The sequence below is a fragment of the Helianthus annuus genome, chromosome 11 (assembly GCF_002127325.2).
Source record: "Helianthus annuus cultivar XRQ/B chromosome 11, HanXRQr2.0-SUNRISE, whole genome shotgun sequence".
In the NCBI taxonomy this organism is placed as follows: Eukaryota; Viridiplantae; Streptophyta; class Magnoliopsida; order Asterales; family Asteraceae; genus Helianthus; species Helianthus annuus.
The window spans coordinates 6,933,155-6,954,362 of NC_035443.2; the positions used below are offsets into that span (position 1 = coordinate 6,933,155).

Genomic DNA, 21,208 nt, shown 5'->3' on the forward strand with positions numbered 1-21,208 from the left:
AAACATTTGGTGAATTGGTAAACTTTTTAAATAAAAAAAAGGAAAAAAAATGTGATTGGTTGAGATTGGAATGGACCCCACCCTATACCCCCCTCTCTCTTTCCTTTCTCCTTTCCCGCATCGGTAAAGCTTCACCGATTTTATACCCATTTCGTCAAACACTTCATGTGGCAAAAGGTTGGCAATGGTTTGCCAAAGTTTACCGATCGGTAAAATGGCTTTACCGAAAGCCACTCCGTATCCCCTTAGTGTACAAGTGATTAGTGCCATCCAAAAACTAAGTTGTTGGTTTAGATCAGATATGTACGTTTTAGGCCTGCAGGCTAATTATATAACAAACACCTATGATAAATTTATTTATTTAATTTTAAAGTGTAAACATTAGTGAGATACATAAATGAAATTGATAGAGAAAGAAAGTGATAAACCACTTTTCCACATTCAAAGCTACATATGAGATACCAGGTCAACATAACCTACCCTCTTTATCTATTCATACGCATCAAAATTGGCTCCATCAAGTTTAAATTTGAATTTTGAAATAGGGTTTTCGAATTATACGCATCAAATTTGGCTCCATCAAGTTTAAATTAAATCTCAGCATCTTTCCTTTTTCATCTTCTACCAACTCCAAAACGCCATATTTCGTTTTCCATCAAAGCTACAAGAAGCACCAAACCTTCAAAAATGATTACTTTACTATCCATTGAATGGAGAAATGGAAAATCAAATATGAGCAGCACCGCAAGGATGTACAAACATGGTTGAAAACCTTGATCTTATTTTAAAATTCAAATGATTTCTCCTTCGTTTTCCATCTCACACACACACACACAAATTCCATCTACAAAGCCCTCATATTTCGGCATTCGGCGTAAAGATTCAGATCCGATAATAAGGAGGGTGCCGCCGGTTAGGGTTTCTTCGTGAAACGTTGTAGAGCGTCGTGACGGCTGTTGTTGCGGTTGTTTCTGGCAATTCGATAGGGTCACTCATCCTCTTCTATAGAGCTGCTGAAGAAACTGGTCCTTTACATATAAACTCTGATACGAAGAAATTAGTGTTAATTCTCATATGATTTCTGAAATAGATTAGGGCTTTTTATAGTTAATGGTTTATCGATTATTCTTTGAAGAATATATTTCACTTGCAGCAAATATTGGATGTGGGTTACGCATTTGTTTTTACTTATGTCGTAATGCCATCAATTGAAGCCCTAATTTGTTGCCGGGGTCTGCTACAGTTGGTGGATATTTCGATTAAGCTGGTTCTGGAAGTGGCGCAAAAGTTGGTGGAGAATAAGGTTAGAACGCCTTGTGGATAATCAATGGGTTCTCAACAATTGTCCTCATATCACTGTAAGCGTCTATTTTAATAACACCAAATCTTAACATTAAAAAAGTAACAACTTAGGGTAAAAAAGTTCTCTATATACAAATCAAGGAGATCTGGTAACCGATTTTACGTGCACTCTTTTAGTTTGATAAATAAGATCTCTATAATAAGATAATTCTTGCTCGAAAAGTGAAATTCAATTTGAGATTTTACGTGCACTCTTTTAGTTTGATAACCGATTTTACGTGCACTCTTTTAGTTTGACCCTTGCTGTGACGGCCATGAAGTTATGTTGTATGAGTGTTCTGCGTTGAAGTTGCGGAGGTGGTAGCATCCTGCGTTGTTCTTTGCAAGTCTGATACCCTTGACTAAAAAGTCTACGATTCATCTTCTTCGTCGATTCAGTATCAATCCATTCGTCACACAGTGAGCTAACTCAGGTTCAGCATAGTTAGTTTTTGTTCTTGTCGATTAGATAATTATTTGGTTCTGTTCAGTTGATTTTATAATTATTTGGTTATATTTTGTTAAGGAAGTTTAAGATAGCTTTGTTATTTTTTGAATAAATCAGTTTGTTCTTGACGTTGTTAGATTGTATATTTGTATGTGTAGGTTCTTGGTTTAATTTAAGTCTAAATTTGTTCGGTTTGCGATTAAAATTGAGATTTGTATAGCATTTACTCGGTATTTGAAATGTATTTGATACTTTTTTCATGGGGTTTAATTTGGGGAGAACTTCTACAAGACTTGTACTATTTGAAAAGTTAATGTGTATTCACGAATTCTTGATAACAAGCAAAAAGTTGAAGCGATGAGTTCGGGTTAATCAGTGTGGGTTATATGGTTTTTTGATGTTTAAAGGTCTCACTGATAGCAGACCCTAATAACATTCAGTTTTCAGGTATTTGGGTAACGGGTTTTCCAGGTTGGGTTAATCGGGTACGGGTAAAATCAACGGACCTAATACTGGACCCTTTGCCAATTCTATCATTGTGCATTGACTCTGTGTTTGTAATGGTAGAGGAGCTGAGAAAGTGGAGTTTCTAAAGTCAGAGGGTGTGGATCATATTGTTGATATCAGCAAAGAAGGTGTTATTGAAAGTGTGAAGGCGTTTTTGAAAACAAGAAAGCTCTAAGGGGTTGATGTTTTATATGATCCAGTTGGAGGCAAGCTTGCAAAAGAAAGCTTAAAGGTGTTGAGTTGGGGAGCACAGATTTTGGTTATCGGGTTCACGAGTGGGGTGGTCTCAGTTATTCCTGTTAATATTGCTCTTGTTAAGGTAAAGATAGGCCTCTAATGACATTATATATTTTACAAAAATGAAATTTGTTGTATACTGGTTAATCGTTTAGACCGTGGGGTATGGTGGGGCTTGGGTTGGGGCATTTGTTGACACGTAGAATGGGAGCTCCCCCACTACTCAAACCCACGCCCATGGGGTATGGTGGGGCTTGGGTTGGGGGCATGAGTTTGGCTTGGCCATTGAGAGCCTGCCATGTCACTTACTAGCCCGCCCCACGCCCGGCTTCAAACCCACGCCAATGGGGCCACGCCCAAACCCAAGCCCCCGGGGTGGTGGCTTGGGCTTTTTCAGCCAACCCACGCCCAAACCCCCGCCCCATACCCCATGGTCTTAAGTCATTGTTATCTCTTGTTTTGAATTTCCGGTACTAAATTATAATATCAAGTAAAACGGGACACCGCCTTTACACTTCTATTCTTTTTGCAGAATTGGACGGTTATTTTTGTAGTTTTGGGCATCATTATTCCACTATCTGTTTGTATGGGGCGATCGGTTTGAAGTGTCTTGCTTTAGAAAACTACCAAAAATGGCACATTTTCCCATTTGTGTAAGTTGTTCCCGCTCATCTTGCTTTAGAAGTTTAAATAGTGATAAGAGTATTTTTGTTTCCACCGGTGGGCACTAGGCTATGCTTGTAGAACTGATAAAGCAAAAGAAGGAGGTAGTTGGTCTCTTTAATCAAATTCGTCTGGCTCTACAAAAATTACTCATTTTGACACTAATTTTAAAAGGAAGTGGGTCAAAAGGGCTGAACATTGGCCAAAGAGTAATGCATAAACCAGTTTTATAATTTAATTACAGGCATTTGTTGCTTTGTTTAAAAATACGAACTTTTTGGACAAGACATGTTTTGGGCTGACCTGGGGTGGCCCAGTATGAACCGCACCACAAAAAGAATCAATTTGACACGAAATTGTTATTACTCGACCCATTTGGCAAATCTACTTATATCATGTTCCCTTTTTCTTTCTTTGAAACTAAGGACCATGAGCTATTTTGATGTAGCGCAGGGGACAACGTTTGAACTTCAGAAGCAAATGGAACCTTGACAAAGATTGTTGTCTGCAATTTTTTTATGGTAGTTCAGTGATACAGGTGCTATTTCAGATCTTTATAATTATGAACCATGGAATGATTTCATTCAAAAACTCTTCTCAAATATATATCATCTTGCAGGCAATTGACGAGTTTATTTCGTGAGTGCTGCTTCTAATGAATTCTTCAAACATGAGTATTTCTCTTTTCTATCGTTTATTAATTCTGCTGCTAGACTTCTTCATCGTTGAGTACTTCTCTTTTCTATCGATTATTAGTTCCCACGGTTTTTCATCGTTGAGTATTTATCTATTTTTAGTTGCAAAATTGATACGATTTTGAACATTTTCTAGACGCATCTGATTACAACTTGAGGAATTTTTGTTGGTACTGTTATATATATGGGTAGGGATTTGTCACAAAAAAAAGTTATGTTTGTAACGAGCTCTTGAGGCTTCGAGTTCTCGCAGTCTTTAGCCACTAAGAACTAAGCATTAACCGATAGTTGTAATCAACATGTAGGAATTACTTTTCAAGAATTTTAATTTGTTAGCATTCCAAATTTAAAAAAGTTAGTAATTCAAAGTCTATGTAATATTTTTTTCCACTTTCATTTGCAGGAAGGTGTTGTCAACCAATGAAACGATGATATGGAGATATTGCAGGACAAAATTAATGCTTTGTTGGTTAGTATTTTTATAAAAGTAGCAATTGAGTGGACTTAACTCTCTAAGCTAAATGTTTTTTACTATTAACACATGCTTGTTAGATTTTCTTTTAATAATTTCTTAAAATTTATGTGACCACGTGGAACTTGAGGCCATGAGGACCGAGTACAAAAATGCCCAATTAGGATGTAGTGCAATTAATGAACTTGCCAAACTATTGGCTTATGACGTCATTGGATCAGAAGAGAAGGTACATGTAATATGTAATTCTTTGTACTGGCCATGTCCAAATTTGTTGAGCAGAGACACTTTATGTTCAAACTGTTGCAATTTCTTATAAGTAGTTAGTGTGCCAAATATGATTATAAAAGATATATAATCTAAACATTAATCCAATTTTATTTTGAAACAACGAATGACTAGGTTTTGATGCATTAAAATTACCCATTGGGCGCCTTTTGAGCCGTCAATTCATTTTATCTGTTTATTAATGGTACTTATTTTTATACTTCTTTTTTTTGTAGGGACTTATGCAGAGATCTAATGAACGATAACTTAAAAGACACTTGAAAAGCTTAAAAGATGAAATGTCCTCACAAATTTACGCTCCGAGCTTATGGCTTTAAAGTCTTGATTTTTTTAGGTTGATACTAGTTTTGAACTTGCATGGTAGTTTTTTATATTGTTTTACATGTTATTTTTTCTTGTAGAACAAAAAGTCATGATTTCTCTATGTTGATCACCGAATATTGTAGCTCCAAAACATGCTAGAACCTTTTTGCAGGTGTACATGAATAGAGATTAGGTAAAGTTTAAAAAAAATGTTAATTACACCAATATATTGTGAGAAGATTGATAAACAAACATAAACGGATATCGCGTTTGCAGTGTGTTTCTTCTGCTATATAGAAGTTCTTATGTGTTAACTAGACGTCGCAATTCCTACCTATGCTCACAGTGGGTTGAGTGTTGTGTTAGCTGAAATATGTTCATAGTTTATAGATTGTTATAAACGTTTTAAAAGTAAATTAGTTTATAGTTGTATCATGTGTTTCTTTAATGATATTAACACGTTAATTATTTGTATAGTTAAATAAAAATAAAGACAAAAAGAAGTGTTTGTGAGTTGGTCCGGCCTGTTTCAACTTACATTCAGTGGCGGACCCATGAATTATTTGCTGTGGATGCGGATGAGTAGTTCAAGCATGTTTTCAAGGGGTGCGGTCCGGTTTTTTTCCTTAAAAATACACTAATTTTTTTTTTCAAGGGGTGTGCCCACCCACCCAGACAGACACTTAGGTCCGGCCCAGCTTACAATAGAAAATAGAGGTGGCAACTTGAGTACAGTTGGTGGGTTCATATAACACAACCCTAACATAGGATTACGTTATTTACTTAGTTGTGTCAATAAGCTCGTAAACAAAAAAAGGCTTGAGTTTGTCGCAGTCCGCTTTTGAACCAGCTACTCAACCCACCTGATTTACCATCATACGCTTTGTGGTGTATACTTAAAAATAATGATGTGGTGAGGATCTTTACATATGCTTGCGTATATTATTTAATGCTTGATGTATAAGTTTGGAAATATTAGAGCTTGAAAAATAAATGGGTCGTAAATAGACCATGTTGAAACTACAAATAAGAAAACTAAGAGAGTTATTATACAATATATCACGAGAGAGTTGATAAACTAACAAAAAGACGAGTATCGCGTTGTAGACTGTTGCCGCCGCATCGCGTGAGTATCCTACTATACCAATAAGAAAACTACCAGAAACGAGTACCGCAATGCAAAATGTTGCCCCCCGTCGCAGCGCGCGAGCACCCTACTATACCAACAAGGCTGGTGGGTGTGTTTTCGCGCCCACTGCCACCTCATCAATTTTAGCGCCCCTACCCCGCCTCCGCCAATGGGGGCGCTATCTTTGGCCTCCGCCAAAGGAATGTCAGGTGTGAGAGGAAGATAACAATGGGGTCCACCTTCATCAACCAATCAGATTTTTTTATTTATCTTCTTTTAATATAGTTAAAAGGGGCTTTATAGGGTGCGTTATTCCACACCGTGTAAATCAGCGATAAAACCCCTTGCTTATGTGTCGCCTATGTGATGCTTACGTGGCGTGATAAAACCCTGAGGGGCTTTAAATCACACCCACCAGCCTAAGAAAACTACCAAAAACGAGTACCGCAATGGAAAGTGTCACCCCCGCCGCATCGTGCGGGCACCCTACTAGTATATTAAATAAGAGTGAAGTTCGGCTACAAAGTCCAAATTTCATAATTAATAGATAATAAACGAGCCGAACCCGAGCTTGAGAAACTACCAACAAGTTATGACTTTTTACATTTTTTTGAAAATTTGGATTTTGTAGCCAAACATCACCCTTGGGTGAGTTTCGGCTACAAATTCCAAATTTCCCAAAAAGTGTAAAAAGTCATAAAACACTATAATTTCAATCATAAAACACACCTAAAAGTCACAAATAACAAAGTGAAGACTACTAAAATACCATATTCAAACCATAATAGTTCCTAAAAACTTCAAACACACAATCGTGGAACTATGAATATAAACTACAACATCTTAATCAACATAAAACACAATAATGTTTGTCATTCAATAATCAGAGCTTTATCATCCAAAACACAAAACACAACACACACATATATGATGTTTTAGTAATCTTCATTTTGTTATTTGAGGGTTTTGGGTGTGTTTTATGGTTGAAGTTTTGGTGTTTTATGACATTTTACATTTTTTAGAAAATTTGGACATTGCACCAACTCCTAGCCTATTAAATATAATTAATATAAATATAAATAGTAGACTTGTTTAGACTCATGAGCTCAACATGTGAAGCTCGGGCTTGGGCTAGTTTACTAAACAAGCTTATTTTTAGTTTTGGATTCGACTTGTAAATAAGTTTAAATAAGCTCCGCTCGTTCACGAAACAACTTTAAATAAGGAGTAAATGTTATTAAATATTCATAAAACTAATATTACACTAAGGCTCGACAAGCCTGACGAGCTTCACATTCCAGGCTCGAGCTCGGGCTCGATAAGGCGTGGCTCGTTTCGAGCTTTTTCTCAAGCCGATCTCGAGTAGCTTGTGATCCTTTTGGCTCGTTTGCACCCCTAGAGTCGAATTCTTAAAAATTCAATATTTTTACACTAAAAAACAAAAATTTCAGTAAAGATAACACTACGAGCAGAAAATCGCAAAAAAAAAAATAATGTATAGAAAAGGTGAGTACAATACATGAAAATATTTGAAATCATGACTTGATTTTCCATACCCACCTAAGTGATTATGATACCTAACCCGACCTGAATAGATGAAATGTAATTCAATTCAGGTTTTGGTTTTTTCGAACATATAACCTACCTCGAATCCGTTGATTTCACGGTTAAAAGTTAAGATTTAAAGGAGAGAATGATGAAGAAGTGTGTGTGGATGATAGATGTACAATATTTGGGTTGAAAACTTACAAGAATCGCGAGAAATCGAGAGAAAATAGGGCTTGAGCACCCTGGTCGAACGAGAGAGCTGTCACATCACTGTTGGTGAGGTGACAGGGGTATTCATAGGTTGCCAAAAGAGGAAAGAAGAGCACGAGTGACGGATCGAATGTCACTTCGATCGGATTGCCATCTGATCGGATGGTCATCCGTTCGGATGACCATTCGATCGAAGTGGTCCCGTGGGTTAGGTTTCGGCGTTCCGTTTTGCGTGCTGAGCGTTGCGATGCGTTTAAGCGGGTGTCGATTTAGCGATGCGATAGATTAATAATAGTCACACAGATACTATATCTAACATACAATCAATATCATTAACTTGCGTTTAGCGTTTGCGATTGAATTGCGTTGCGATTTGCGTTTCGAATAACCACCACAAACGTAAAGTAAACATGCACCAATAACACATAAATAACACACACACGTAAAACAATATACAGAACCTATAATTCAAGTTGCGAATGCGATTGCGATGCGATCAGCGATAAAGCGATAAATAGATTAGCGATTATCATCGATTAAACAGTGATTATTACAAGTACTCCACATAATACAACTAAATAAATTAAACTAACAGATTCGATTACAAGTCAATGAAGTCAAATCAATAGTTAAGCAAGAAGTGACAGATCGCAATTAGCAATCTTTTATCCCTTTGACTTTTTGAAACACGGGGTGTTACAGGTTTGGGGAGAGGGACTTGTAACCGACCAATCAAATTATTATTTTTATATCTAATTAATGGGGCTTTATTCCACACCGTGCAATTTAACAATAAAGTCCTTTGCTTACCAGGATGTGCGCATGATAAAGCCTCTAAAAGTTTTAGGGGTGGCAACAGGTCGGGTATTAAGACTTGTGGGTATGGAGAGCCTCATCCCCAAGGGGATGGGCCGCCACGTAAGAGTGGCTTGGAGAGGATGGACCTAGAGGGGTAGGGGATAAACCCCTTTATGTATATATATGTATGTATGTATAGGTATATGTGAAAGAAGGAAGGCCCGTCGAGATCGTCTAGAGGGAGCCGGAAAGGACGGGACGGGGTGAGGGGGACTGGCGCCGGGCCTAAGCCGACCCCCATACCGCTTGTTCTAACCGGTTGTAAAATCATGTGCCCGTACAAGATAGACGGGTAAATTACCCTGGGTCGGTTTTCAGATTTAATAGATCCCTTTCTTTTTTTCTGAAAACCTATTTTTCTTCTTCTTCTAAAACCCTCGCAATCTCTCTCTTCCACTCGTATCAACAATGGCCCGTAGCAGAAGCAAGAAAGAAGAATCCAAACGGAGAAAAACCGATGATGATTCCGAAGACGAATCCGATTCTTCTCCGACACGACGGTCCACAAAAACCAGAGAACGTAGCCGCAGCACCAAACGCAGGTATTCTGATTCCGATTCTTCTCCGAGACGAAGAAGATCCGGAAAAAGTAGTCAACGCAGCCGCACCAGACGCAGAGACTCTGATACTGAAGATTCGGTAGATGATTCTGATGATGACCGGAAGCAGAAGAAGTCTAGGTCTTCTTCGAAGAAGATTAGTGAAGAGGAGATTGCTGAGTATTTAGCTAAGAAAGCTCAGAAGAAGGTTAGGGTTTTGTTGAAAGTTTTATGCACAATTTGTGTTGATTGAATGTTAACTGTCATGATTGTTTGTATAGTGAGTGGATGATTGATTTGTTGTTTTGTGTGCTTTAGGCGATGAAGGTAGCGAAGAAGTTGAAGTCTCAGAATGTTTATGGATATGCGAATGACTCGAATCCGTTTGGTGATTCGAATTTAAATGAAAAGTGAGTTGGTACTTCTTTTTTTTTTTTTATTATGTTGTGTTTCATTGGTTTTGTAGTGATTTATTTGATATTTTCGTAATATGAAGATGAAATGACATTTGCGATTATAAAAACGTGAACCTGAGGAACGTCTCCTTGATGAGTGCTCTTGATAGCAATGGTCTGAGTCACGATCTGCAAAAGAGAACACCGTTAGGACTCGTTACAGGAATGGGTTATTCCTGTAATCACCCTCCGGCGTGAGAATAAGTATATGCTATGCAGTTAATGCGGTAAAATATCGGATATCGGTCAAGGACCGAGATTTGAGATATAGTTTATCTCGGTGAGATATCTGTGGGATATCGGTAATTTTAATATAATGCAGAATTTATATATATAGCAATTTAACACTAATAATTCAGTGATACATATCGGTCAGGTCGGTCAAATATCAGTGGTATATCGGTCAAATATCGGTGATATATCGGTCGAATCGGTCAAATATCGGTCAATGTCGCCGATAATATCGGTACCGATATTTGACACCGATATTTTACTAAAGGACCGATATGACCAATATATAACCGATATTAACTGCATAGAGTATATGTGGAGGAATAAAGTATGAGAAAGGGAGATGAGAGTGAATGAATCTTTACCTTGGAGTTTGCTCCCTATTTATACTATTCGGTGGCTTTAGGGTTTCCCCTTTTTTAGGAATGTATAAGTTGTATTGGGATCAAGCCCACATTTAGGAGATCATGCAGGTCATCCTAACATCCTGGAGATTTGGCAGATCCTTTATCTATACCTTACATGGGAATATTCTAGAATAATATATGTTGTTTTATTAAAATATGGGTTTGACCGGCCCAGGTTGACCGAGCCGGGTCATTCCTCATCAGCAATGAACTGCATACGAATAGCTTGTGGAACTTAATCCAACTTGAGAGCTACACTAAGTAGTATACTTTGTTCAGTTGATCATTAGATAGATTATAATGAAGCTTACAAAAGGGTCTTATATATGCTAGCATAAGGGGTTATCAAGTGAGGCTCATCATGAATAATTTCTATAAGTGACGTAAATGACAGAAAAGAAAATGTACTCTTTTATTTTAAGCATAGCGATTCCTATCAGTTTATTGAACTTTAGCATTAAAGTTGGGATACATGTTTAAGGTTAGAAAACCTCTTAGATCAATAAGCTCTTCCTAAGTTTGTCTTCAATGACTGTTAGTCTACTGAGCTGAGATTTCTAATGCTGATTGCAGCCTTACTTCTTCTTTGACCAATGCATTGACTAAGATCTTGTAGGACATTATTTTGCACTATTTCTTCTCACTTGTTGATGGTACCTGACTGCTGATCTTGTGATCACTCGTTTTGTTCATTAGCACAATGTAACTGACTGTTCAGTCTCCATCTCTTATCAAACTACCATCTTCTTTATATATGGGTTCCATCTTTTTTCGAATATATTGTGAATTTTAATGTAAACGGCCAGAGGGTTGATACATGTATATAAGTTTCTAATGAGTAAATCCTTACGTTAGAAGCGTATTGCACAATTTTGTTATTGGTTAATCCTCTTCATTAGAACTATCCTCATAGATCTTATGCTAGCAACTTTTCTAACCTGTAGTCTAAAAACCGTGAATGGATCTAAAGCTGTTAAACGGATCTAGTTGGTTTAGTGACCTTTTTAGCACTTAAAGGATTAAATTGTAGTTGACCAGAACCACATGCAGTTTGGTAAAATATGTAAGATATAGTTTTGGATTATGTTGACGTATGAGGACAAATAAATCTAAGCACTTAACTGTTCTAAACTAGTAGTTTTATCATTTGACTGATACAATGAGACCTTCGTCGACATCGGTATCATCTGTTAACTTTTTACAATATGTTGCATTTAACTATAAAAAATTATTTTTACTTGTCTTTCGTCACAATCTTGTAACACTTGTTTTGAAGACAATCTTCAAACTTTTTAGTAATCATATTCCAATACTTGTTACAATATGCAATCTTCAGGTTTGTATGGAGAAAGAAGATCGAGCGAGATGTTACTCAAGGAGCTCCTCTAGACATGTTCTCTATTAAAGCCGAAAAGAAGAGACAGAAAGAAAGGATGGTATGTAACAACTTTCAGTTCGTTTTATATGCACATAATAATACTTTAGTTTTGATCTATTCATATCTTCACATAATACTGCAGGCCGAAATTGAAAAGGTTAAAAAGAGAAGGGAAGAAAGGGCCATTGAAAAAGCACAACACGAGGAGGAGATGGTAAGTTTGATTTTGTAATTTCGTATAACTATCATTATACTTCATGAGTTTCCGCTAATTAGAAATTCATATGCAAACTTGAAAGATAATCAGTTGTCATCTGGTAGCAGTAATTGATAGTAACCTGATGCTTATTGTTTTGCAGGCTTTGCTGGCTAGAGAACGTGCTCGAGCCGAGTTCCAGGATTGGGAAAAGAAAGAAGAAGAGGTAAGACTAAGAGTGAAAATAGAACGAGTCGGGTCGGTTGGGTAACGTGTCAACACAAGTTTAGGTAAAGAACATGTATCTTTTGTATGGGTCAGGTTGGGTTGACCGTTGACCCGATCCACTTTTTGTTTGTTTTTCCCCAAGTAGCGAACGTGTTAAATATGATCACAAACATCTTGCAATTTCAACAATAATCTGATTTTTGAAATTTCGATGCTATAAGTGTTCACTAACATGTGGTGTTACTGCAGTTTCATTTTGATCAAAGCAAAGTTCGATCTGAAATACGGTTGCGTGAAGGGCGTATTAAGCCAATTGATGTACTATCTAAGCATCTTGATCCTTCCGGTGAATTTGATATCGAGATAGAGGAGCCATACATGGTTTTTAAGGTATCTACACATTTTTGGTTGTTTCTCTGCTTCCGATCCTTCTTTTCTTACTTTTTTTTTGTATTCTTGAACGCCTTTTTCTCACAAATTTAATTACGGATTAATGCAGGGTTTGACTGTTAAAGAGATGGAAGAGCTTCAGGAAGACATAAAAATGCATCTCGATTTAGACAGAGGAACACCCACACATATACAATATTGGGAGGTAAGTTACTGATCGGTAAATTACTCGTCAACCTCACGTTGCGAAATATATTAGTTTATATTATTGCTTACGTGTATGTAGGCACTTGTGGTGGTATGTGATTGGGAGTTAGCGGAGGCCCGCAAAAAAGAGACATTGGATCGGGCTAGAGTGAGAGGTGAAGCACCACCGGCAGACATAGTTGCAGAAGAACGAGGTATGCATTCGAGTATCGAAGCAGATGTGAAAAAACTTCTTGATGGAAAGTCGTTTGCTGAACTCGAACGTCTTCACTCCGAAATCGAGTCCGAGATGCGTTCCGGCAAGGCGAAGGTTGTTGAGTATTGGGAAGCGGTTCTTAAACGCATTCACATCTATAAAGCTAAGGTATTATTAATTTATTATACGATTACTGATTTACACATCTCAAACGAAACAAGTCTGCCGGTTTGGCTGGTTTGAGACGGTTCACGGTTTGATTTTGGTGGTTTAACTGTCCGGCCCATGGTTTAAAACTTGAAACCGGCCGTGAACCCAACCGTATATTTATTTTTATATGTTCATTTTTTGCGCATGCAGTTTTGCATATATATTATATATTATATATTTACATTCATGAAGCATTTCTATTATTTATAATTTTTTAAGTAAAGTACACGGAAGGTTCCTGTGGTTTACCAAAATTTTGGATTTGGTCCCTAGCTTTTCAAAAGTATATGGATGGTCCTTGTGGTTTGCACTTTGTAACGCATTTAGTCCCCGGCCAACAAATCTGAAGGGTTTAGCATATCCAAGTTAGGGACTAAATTTGTTACAAAGTGCAAACCATAGGGACCATCCATGTACTTTTGGAAAAAAGATAGGGAGTAAATGCGTTACCAGGTGCAAACCACAGAGACCATCCATGTACTTTTAGAAAAAAAGATAGGGACTAAATGTGTTACAAAGTGCAAACCGTACTTTTGAAAAACTAGGGACCAAATCCAAAATTTTGGTAAACCACAGGGACCATCCATGTACTTTACTCTAATTTTTTAATACAACTAATCGGGTTAAACCTATAAATCTGAACCATCAATCCGCTAAAACAAACCGGTCTGGCAGACCCACCCACCCGTTCGATTTGATTTGCTGTTTCCCGAAACTATAGTTAGCAGTTCGACCCATAATTTCAATCAAAACTAGCCAAACCAGGGCGTGTGGCCCCATACTGTTTTCTCATTCCTGTCTTGTGTATAAATATGCAACTGTGTCTGCATGCAGGCTTGCTTAAAGGAAATTCACAATAAGATGTTGCGTAAACATATAGAGCGACTCGAGCAACCCGACGAGAGTTTCTACAAGGACATGGAACGCGAGAAAACCGCTTCACCTAAAGTTGACCAAGAATCCGATCATGATCTAGAAGGTATAGACGGTTGTTTTCGAGTATTAAACATCTTTGAATCTTTGATAGTTAGTTTTAGAGGAGTAGAGGTGACCCGTTTTTCTTATAAGCGTGTTGATTTGTTTTAGAGTAAAATGCCATTTTTCGTCCCCGAGGTTTGGCCAGTTTTGCAACTTTCGGCCAAAAGGTTTGAAATCTTGCCATTTTCATCCGGCTCGTCAACTCCATTCATTTTTCTTCGTTAAGTCATGGGTATGTTCGTCTTTTTTGTTAACTTAAAGGGCAATTCGGTCTTTTGAATACTTGTACATTATGCTAAATGCTTGTACATAAAGTGAAAAAGACCGAATTTGCTCCTTAAGTTAACAAAAAAGACGGAAATACCCCTGACTTAACGAAGAAAAATGGATGGAGTTAACGAGCCGGATGAAAATAGCAAGATTTCAAACCTTTTGGATCCGGATGCGAAAAAACAAACCTTTGGACGAAAGTCGCAAAACTGGCCAAACCTCAGGGGGCGAACATGACATTTTACTCTTTGTTTTATGTTCATCTCATATTAGTTTATTAAAGCAAAATAGCTGAAAGAAGACGGTTAACAATTTTGTTTTGTTACAACAGGTGATGAAGTTCCTGAAGCAATACCGAGAAGCGAGCAGCAGGCAACGGAGGATGAAGAAGCGGGTTCGTTTTCGCCAGAATTGTTGCATGGTGATGAAGACGAAGAGGCAATAGATCCTGAAGAGGATAGGGCTATTTTGGTAATTAATATTCCCCTTTCACATTATTATCGTTGACTAATGAAGGTAGGTTGAGTTTGTTAACGTCGCGTAATCAAACAGGAACGGAATCGTATACAAGTAGTGGAAGAACAGCAGAGAAAGCTTCAAGAAGCAATGGCGATGCCACCCCCCGAGGATAATTTGGAGATGCGTGCCGTGAAAGCGATGGGAGCTATGGATAATGGCGATGAAGTATTTGGAAACAGCGATGAAGTCAACGTTGACTCACAGGTATACTGGTGGCATGACAAATATCGACCTAGAAAACCAAAATATTTCAACCGTGTGCACACTGGATACGAGTGGAACAAATACAACCAGACTCATTACGATCACGACAATCCACCCCCGAAGATTGTGCAAGGTTACAAATTCAATATATTCTACCCGGATCTTGTTGACAAAACAAAAGCTCCGGTTTATACAATCGAGAGGGACGGAGATAGTGCTGAAACCTGCATCATTCGGTTTCATGCTGGCCCACCGTATGAGGATATTGTAAGTTCCAACCTCATTTCGCACATTATCGGACGTTTTTTTAGAGTAAAATGACATTTTTTGTCAGTTTGCCCAGTTTTCGCGAGTTTCGTCCAAAGGTTTGTTATTTTGCATCTGGATCCAAAATGTTTGAAATCTTGCCATTTTTATCCAGCCCGTTAACTCCATCCAAATTTCTCTTTCAAGTCAGGGGTATTTTCTTCTTTTTTGGTAACTTAAAGGGCAATTCGGTCTTTTGAATACTTGTACATTATGCTAAATGCTTGTACATAAAGTGAAAAAGACCGAGTTGTCCATTAAGTTAACACTAAAGAAAGAAATACCATGACTTAACGGAGAAAATTGGACGGAGTTAACGAGCTGGATGAAAATGGCAAGATTTCAAACCTTTTGGATTCATATGTGAAAAAACAAACCTTTCGGCGAAAGTCGCAAAACTGGCCAAACCTCAGGGACGAAAATGACATTTTACTCTTTTTTATAAATAGTTTATGTAATCACATTTATTGTATTAACTATTTGTTACAAGTTTTTTGACCTCAAAAGTCAAAAGAGTTAATTACATAGTTAGTCCCTGTGGTTTGTGCAAAATAACATACTTAGGTACTAATAGTTTAAAATCACATTCTAGGGTATTAACTTTTCATTTTGTAACGTTTGGAGGTATTAACTTCTAGGGTATTAACATAGTTAGTCCCTGTGGTTTGCATAAAATAACATACTTAGGTACTAATAGAATTTGATTTTAAACTTACAAATAACGTTAATACCTCCAAACGTTACAAAATGAAAAGTTAATACCCTAGAATGTGATTTTAAACTATTAGTACCTAAGTATGTTACTTTGTGCAAACCACAGCAGTGGCGGACATAAGGCTTACCGGGGGGCAACCTCCGCTACGGCTTGGCGCGGAAAAATTTGGAAAAATTAGTGTAAATTTTGGAAAAAGTTGACGTTTTTTCGATTTCGTTACGGCCATGGGCGAAGGATAGTGGGGGCGGCCGACCCCCCGAACTTTTCACTCAGTAGTGTAGAGTATGTAGTTCTCGTATAGAAATTTTTGGGTATATACGTTTTCGACCCCCCGTTTTATAGAAAATTTTGGGTATATATGTTTTCGACCCCCGGTCGGAAATCTCAAGCTTCGCCACTGGTTACGGCTTATTTATAAAACGTTACGGCTTAGTTTCGTTTCTAGATCCGCCACTGAACCACAGGGACTAACTATGTAATTAACTCAAGTCAAAACTATACAGTGCATTATGCATATTTTTAATCGAACACATTTTGATGACGGTTTGGTTTTATTTATAACAGGCGTTTCGCATTGTTAACAAGGAATGGGAGTATTCACACAAGAAGGGATTCAAATGCACATTTGAGCGTGGAATCTTGCATGTGTATTTCAACTTCAAACGATATAGGTACCGAAGATGAGTATGGTTAATGGTGCTTATTCGACTTGTAACTTGAGTCTAGAGAAATTGTACCTTTTATCTTTATACATACAGGTTTCTGTTTGTGTAAGTTACAAAAGTGATTTAACATATGCAGGATACTTGTTATTCTTTGTAACCTTATTTCTGTAGTTTGTTACAATTTGGTCAGGACCATAGGATTCATAGGCCCATTAAATTTTTATATTATTTTTATGTTTACAAACATAAATCACATAAAAATGTGTAACTATTTCTATGTTTATAACGGAGACAAAAACGACCCAAATACATGCATAGTTCACTAAACAAATTGTATGATATGGATAATTGTGAGTGTTGTAATATACATGCTTATATTTTTTTAAAATTTGAAATTATTGTATATCCCTAGGTTATTTCCTCGCGGGTTATAGCGGTACGTTATCGTGGGCATTCGATCGTTATCGGTTAGGTTCGTTATAGTACTGGTACAATACATGTACTCGTATAGACATCAACACATGTTTTATTGATGCAAAACGTGTATGTTCCGGACACGCTAACCGGCCCACACCAGGCCGCCCCAGGCCCAACATGTGAGAGGTAAATCAGCCTAACTCAGCGGCAAGGCGATTGGCGCTTAGGCTCGGATTCGAACCCGCGACCTTGTGCTTATTGTTGCAAATCTTACGCCCCCTTAACCAACTGAGCTACACGACGGGGGCTCAACACATATTTTACATCGATTGAAAACGGAAAAAAGAAACACCGGTATCAACAACGATGTTGTCCAAATGGCATCGATCCAGTTCGGATCGTAGCGATATTGGTAATGATATTCGTTTATCATCTCAGACAGAATTGTATAAATAAAATTTATCGAAACTGGAAATCATAACAATGAATACAGGTACATGTAACAATGTTGTTTAGTATGATACGTAACAATGATACGTCAGTTTATCAAAAGTAAAAACAATAAAAATAAGTATCGGTACGAATACCGATGTTTTTCGTTCAGTTTCGGTTATGTAAACTAGGTTGCGGCACAAAATTCATTACCAAACATAAACCATACAAATGAGTACATGTACAGGTACCGATGTTGTTTGGTACGGTACGGGTACGGTCATGTATCATGTGATGAGAAGATTATTCATAAGAATATGATTTTTCACTTGTCAAAACTCAAATATGCTCCTGAAGTAGCAATAATATTAACGAATATATAAGGTTTGAAACGACAATTATGAAAGTTGTGTGCTTCTAATCCATTCCCTAAAGAGAATGTGATGATCTAATGATCGATGTAAAGGTCATAGTCATGTATATAACTAAGGAAATTGTAAGGATGTTTGTCTGGTTCTAGCCATTCTCTGAAGTGAATGTGACGATATAATGATTAGTGTAAAGGGTGATGATCATGTAGGTGACTACGGAAATTGGGATGATACTCATGTTAGTTATGAGATTAACCGTGTTAGTACTAAAATCGTCCCCAAGAGGTGGCGCAATAAGAAAGTAATGATACGAGAAAATATGAAAAAAGTATTTTAACATAAATATTTAAAATAATAATACATTATTATGTATTTTTTGTGTATTAAACAAACACGACACGAGTACAACTAAAACATATTTTAGGTATGTTTGCTCTAATCCATGTCCCTCTAATGTTAAAATATATTTATTTTATCATTGTTGTCGTGTTTAGATCTATTATAATTATTGTAGCTCTTTTTCCTCTTTTCTAAGGTCACACAAAAGAAAAAGGATGTACACAACTACACATATAGTTCACACACCAAACACCAACACGAGAAACCAAAAGACCAAAAGAATAATTATCACCAGAAGTTAATCAATCATATTTATTCCAATAAAACACTTTCTTTAATCTATATTACTATATAAACTATTTCTATTTCCTAAGTACAAAATGGTAAATTCTCATTAAGTTTTAATATGGTATACGAAGGGTCAAGTTAAAAGGATTAGGTTCAAGAGTGAACACTAGTGTAGCTTGCAAACTGAGTGAATTAATCCTGGCCATACACGTGTGTAGATCAATGGTCAGGATTTGATGTTGAAATACACTAGTGTATTTTACGATTTGATGATGAGATCCCGGCCATACACGTGTGTAGATCAATGGCCAGGATTTGTTCACTCAGTTCGCAAATACACTAGTGTTCACTTTAGAACCCCAGTCTATAGGATTAGGTTCAAGAGTGAACACTAGTGTAGCTTGCGAACTGAGTGAACTAATCCTGGCCATACACGTGTGTAGATCAATGGCCAGGATTCGATGTTGAAATACACTTGTGTATTTTACGATTTGATAATGAGATCCTGGCCATACAAGTGTGTAGATCAATGGCCAGGATTTGTTCACTCAGTTCGCAAATACACTAGTGTTCACTCTAGAACTCCACCAAGTTAAAATGCCCAACTTTTTGTCATTTTCTTCCATTCATACCATTTTTCCCTTGATCAATGGCATTTATATCTAATAAATCTATATAATATATATTATATTATTTATAAATAATAAAAAAATAAGCTTATTGATATTAAACTCACCACATTCTGTTGTACTTATATTCAAAAATACATTTTCTTGTATTTGTGTATTTGTGTATTTGGACTAAATGACTAATCAGTGAACCAAAATTAATCAAATTTAACATAAAATGTGTTTTGTAATTTTAGAGAAGTTAGTTAAAAATTTAGATGTAAATTGTTGACTCCGCCTCAATATAATTATCATAAGGGTTTCCATGTTTATCATAAGGGTTTCTCGTGTGTTGCAACCGCGAAGCGCGAGTGCTTTTATATATACACACACAACGCATATACGATTTTTAACGTTTTAATATTTGGATCATTTTGAAAAAAAAAATATTTAAATTATGTTTTCGCTCATATTGTCGACTCCTATGCAACGCGCGGGTTCCCTACTAATATACATATATATATATATATATAGACACAATTTTTGAAATGCATGTGCATGAGTGTGTATGAAAACAGGAATCTCTCGAACTACAAAACCAGATCCAAAATAGACCCTACATGTTGTATCTGGCCCAACATTTCCCACCGGCGTAATACATGCATGCATCCTATAAATAAATATATATTTAATTTATTTATTTTTCATCGCCTTTTCTTATAAATATATAAAAAATAAAAAGAAACAGTTAAAAAAAGGTAAAAAATGTTTTATTATTGGAGTAGCTTTTACAAATTTTTATAAGGAAAAGCGCCGAAAAACGTTTTAAAATGTTTTGATTTTTAACATGTTAAGTTGAATTTTTAAGATATATTTTTTTTTACAAAAATTGCTTTATTATTGGAATATCTGCTACACATTTTTATAAGAAAAAGTGCCGAAAGACATTTAAAAAAAATTGATTTTTAACATGTTAAGTTGAATTGTTAAGATGTTAATTAATGCATGGTTCCCCGATTTGTCATTTTTTAATGTTTCCCGATGAACCTCACTATATATATATATATAGAGAGAGAAAGAGAGAGAGAAAGTATTGTACAATCTGGGTTAACGTACGCTGCATACGCTGGGAAAATATAACATGCGTGATTAGAGTTTTACCACATGCGTGATTTCTGATTTTGTACATGCGTGAAGCGTGATTATGTTCATGCGTGATTATGGGTTTCAACATGCATGATTATGGTTTTCAACATACGTGATTAGGGTTTTTGAGTTTTATAATAATTTTCCAGCGTACACATCGTACGTTAAGGAACATTGTACGTTAACCAACCCCTAGAGACTATTCCTATAAATATATATATACACAGGACATGGTACATGTACATCACATGTACCTGATCAGACAATATTCCTATAAATATATACCCATGTTTAGAGAGTTTATACCCATCACTCACACAATTACAAACTAATATACAAAGTTTGATAGATTCAAGTATTCAACACAATGGAAAAGTTTTTATCAGCTTCTTCTGTTGATGTTAACAAGGTTTGGAGAAGAAAAACATATGACATTAGCACCGTCGAAGGCAGTACTCCTGATCGGCGAAAGAACATGAAGACGGCTCGATTTGGAGAGAGTCGCAGCCGGTTATCAAAGATCAAGAAGCTGTTTAACATGGGTTCTGATGAGCAGGCGTCATCGCGTGACAAGAAGGTTGATAGTCGGTCGTCTAGCGACTTTCAGAGCCGGTTGCTTGTTGAAATTCATAAGAACACTTCTGCTTCTCATGAACTAGGTTTAATGTAACATTGATTGTACAGTTGTTTAATGATCAGTCTCTTGCTGGTTGTTTGAAGCAGTATTTTCCACAAATATATATTTCTAATATTAATAGATGGCCTTTTGTTTTATAAAATAACAATTTGTTGTTTGGAATTTAGAAGCAATCCC

General features: G+C 36.7%; 1 protein-coding gene and 1 long non-coding RNA gene across 6 annotated transcripts; both read left to right on the plus strand.

Moving 5' to 3' along the window:
- The first annotated feature begins 554 nt into the window (after positions 1–554).
- LOC110889437 lies at positions 555–5,089 on the plus strand. 5 transcript variants are annotated; one of them, XR_002563597.2, is made up of 9 exons: positions 555–1,025; positions 1,154–1,358; positions 1,595–1,775; positions 2,357–2,615; positions 3,066–3,186; positions 3,645–3,734; positions 3,816–3,870; positions 4,295–4,360; positions 4,867–5,089. It is a non-coding gene; the product is annotated as an uncharacterized LOC110889437 (long non-coding RNA). The 5 variants fall into 5 exon arrangements; XR_002563599.2 differs by having other exon boundaries at positions 557–1,358; positions 3,816–3,920; XR_002563596.2 differs by having other exon boundaries at positions 560–1,358.
- Positions 5,090–9,006: 3,917 nt separating this feature from the next.
- LOC110889436 (cactin) lies at positions 9,007–17,021 on the plus strand. Its single transcript, XM_022136964.2, has 12 exons — positions 9,007–9,446; positions 9,557–9,648; positions 11,668–11,767; positions 11,852–11,923; positions 12,069–12,131; positions 12,383–12,523; positions 12,633–12,728; positions 12,810–13,094; positions 13,971–14,115; positions 14,716–14,855; positions 14,937–15,374; positions 16,693–17,021. The coding sequence occupies exons 1-12, from the start codon at positions 9,108–9,110 to the stop codon at positions 16,810–16,812; spliced, it is 2,031 nt and encodes a 676-aa protein (XP_021992656.1). The 5' UTR covers positions 9,007–9,107; the 3' UTR covers positions 16,813–17,021.
- The last annotated feature ends 4,187 nt before the right edge of the window (positions 17,022–21,208 follow it).

Excerpts from the sequence above, each read along its gene's own strand:
- LOC110889436 (XM_022136964.2), top strand. The coding sequence starts at position 9,108 with ATGGCCCGTAGCAGAAGCAAGAAAGAAGAATCCAAACGGAGAAAAACC. Across the intron at positions 11,924-12,068 it reads CACAACACGAGGAGGAGATG|GCTTTGCTGGCTAGAGAACG; the intron begins GTAAGTTTGATT and ends ATTGTTTTGCAG. Across the intron at positions 15,375-16,692 it reads GCCCACCGTATGAGGATATT|GCGTTTCGCATTGTTAACAA; the intron begins GTAAGTTCCAAC and ends TATTTATAACAG.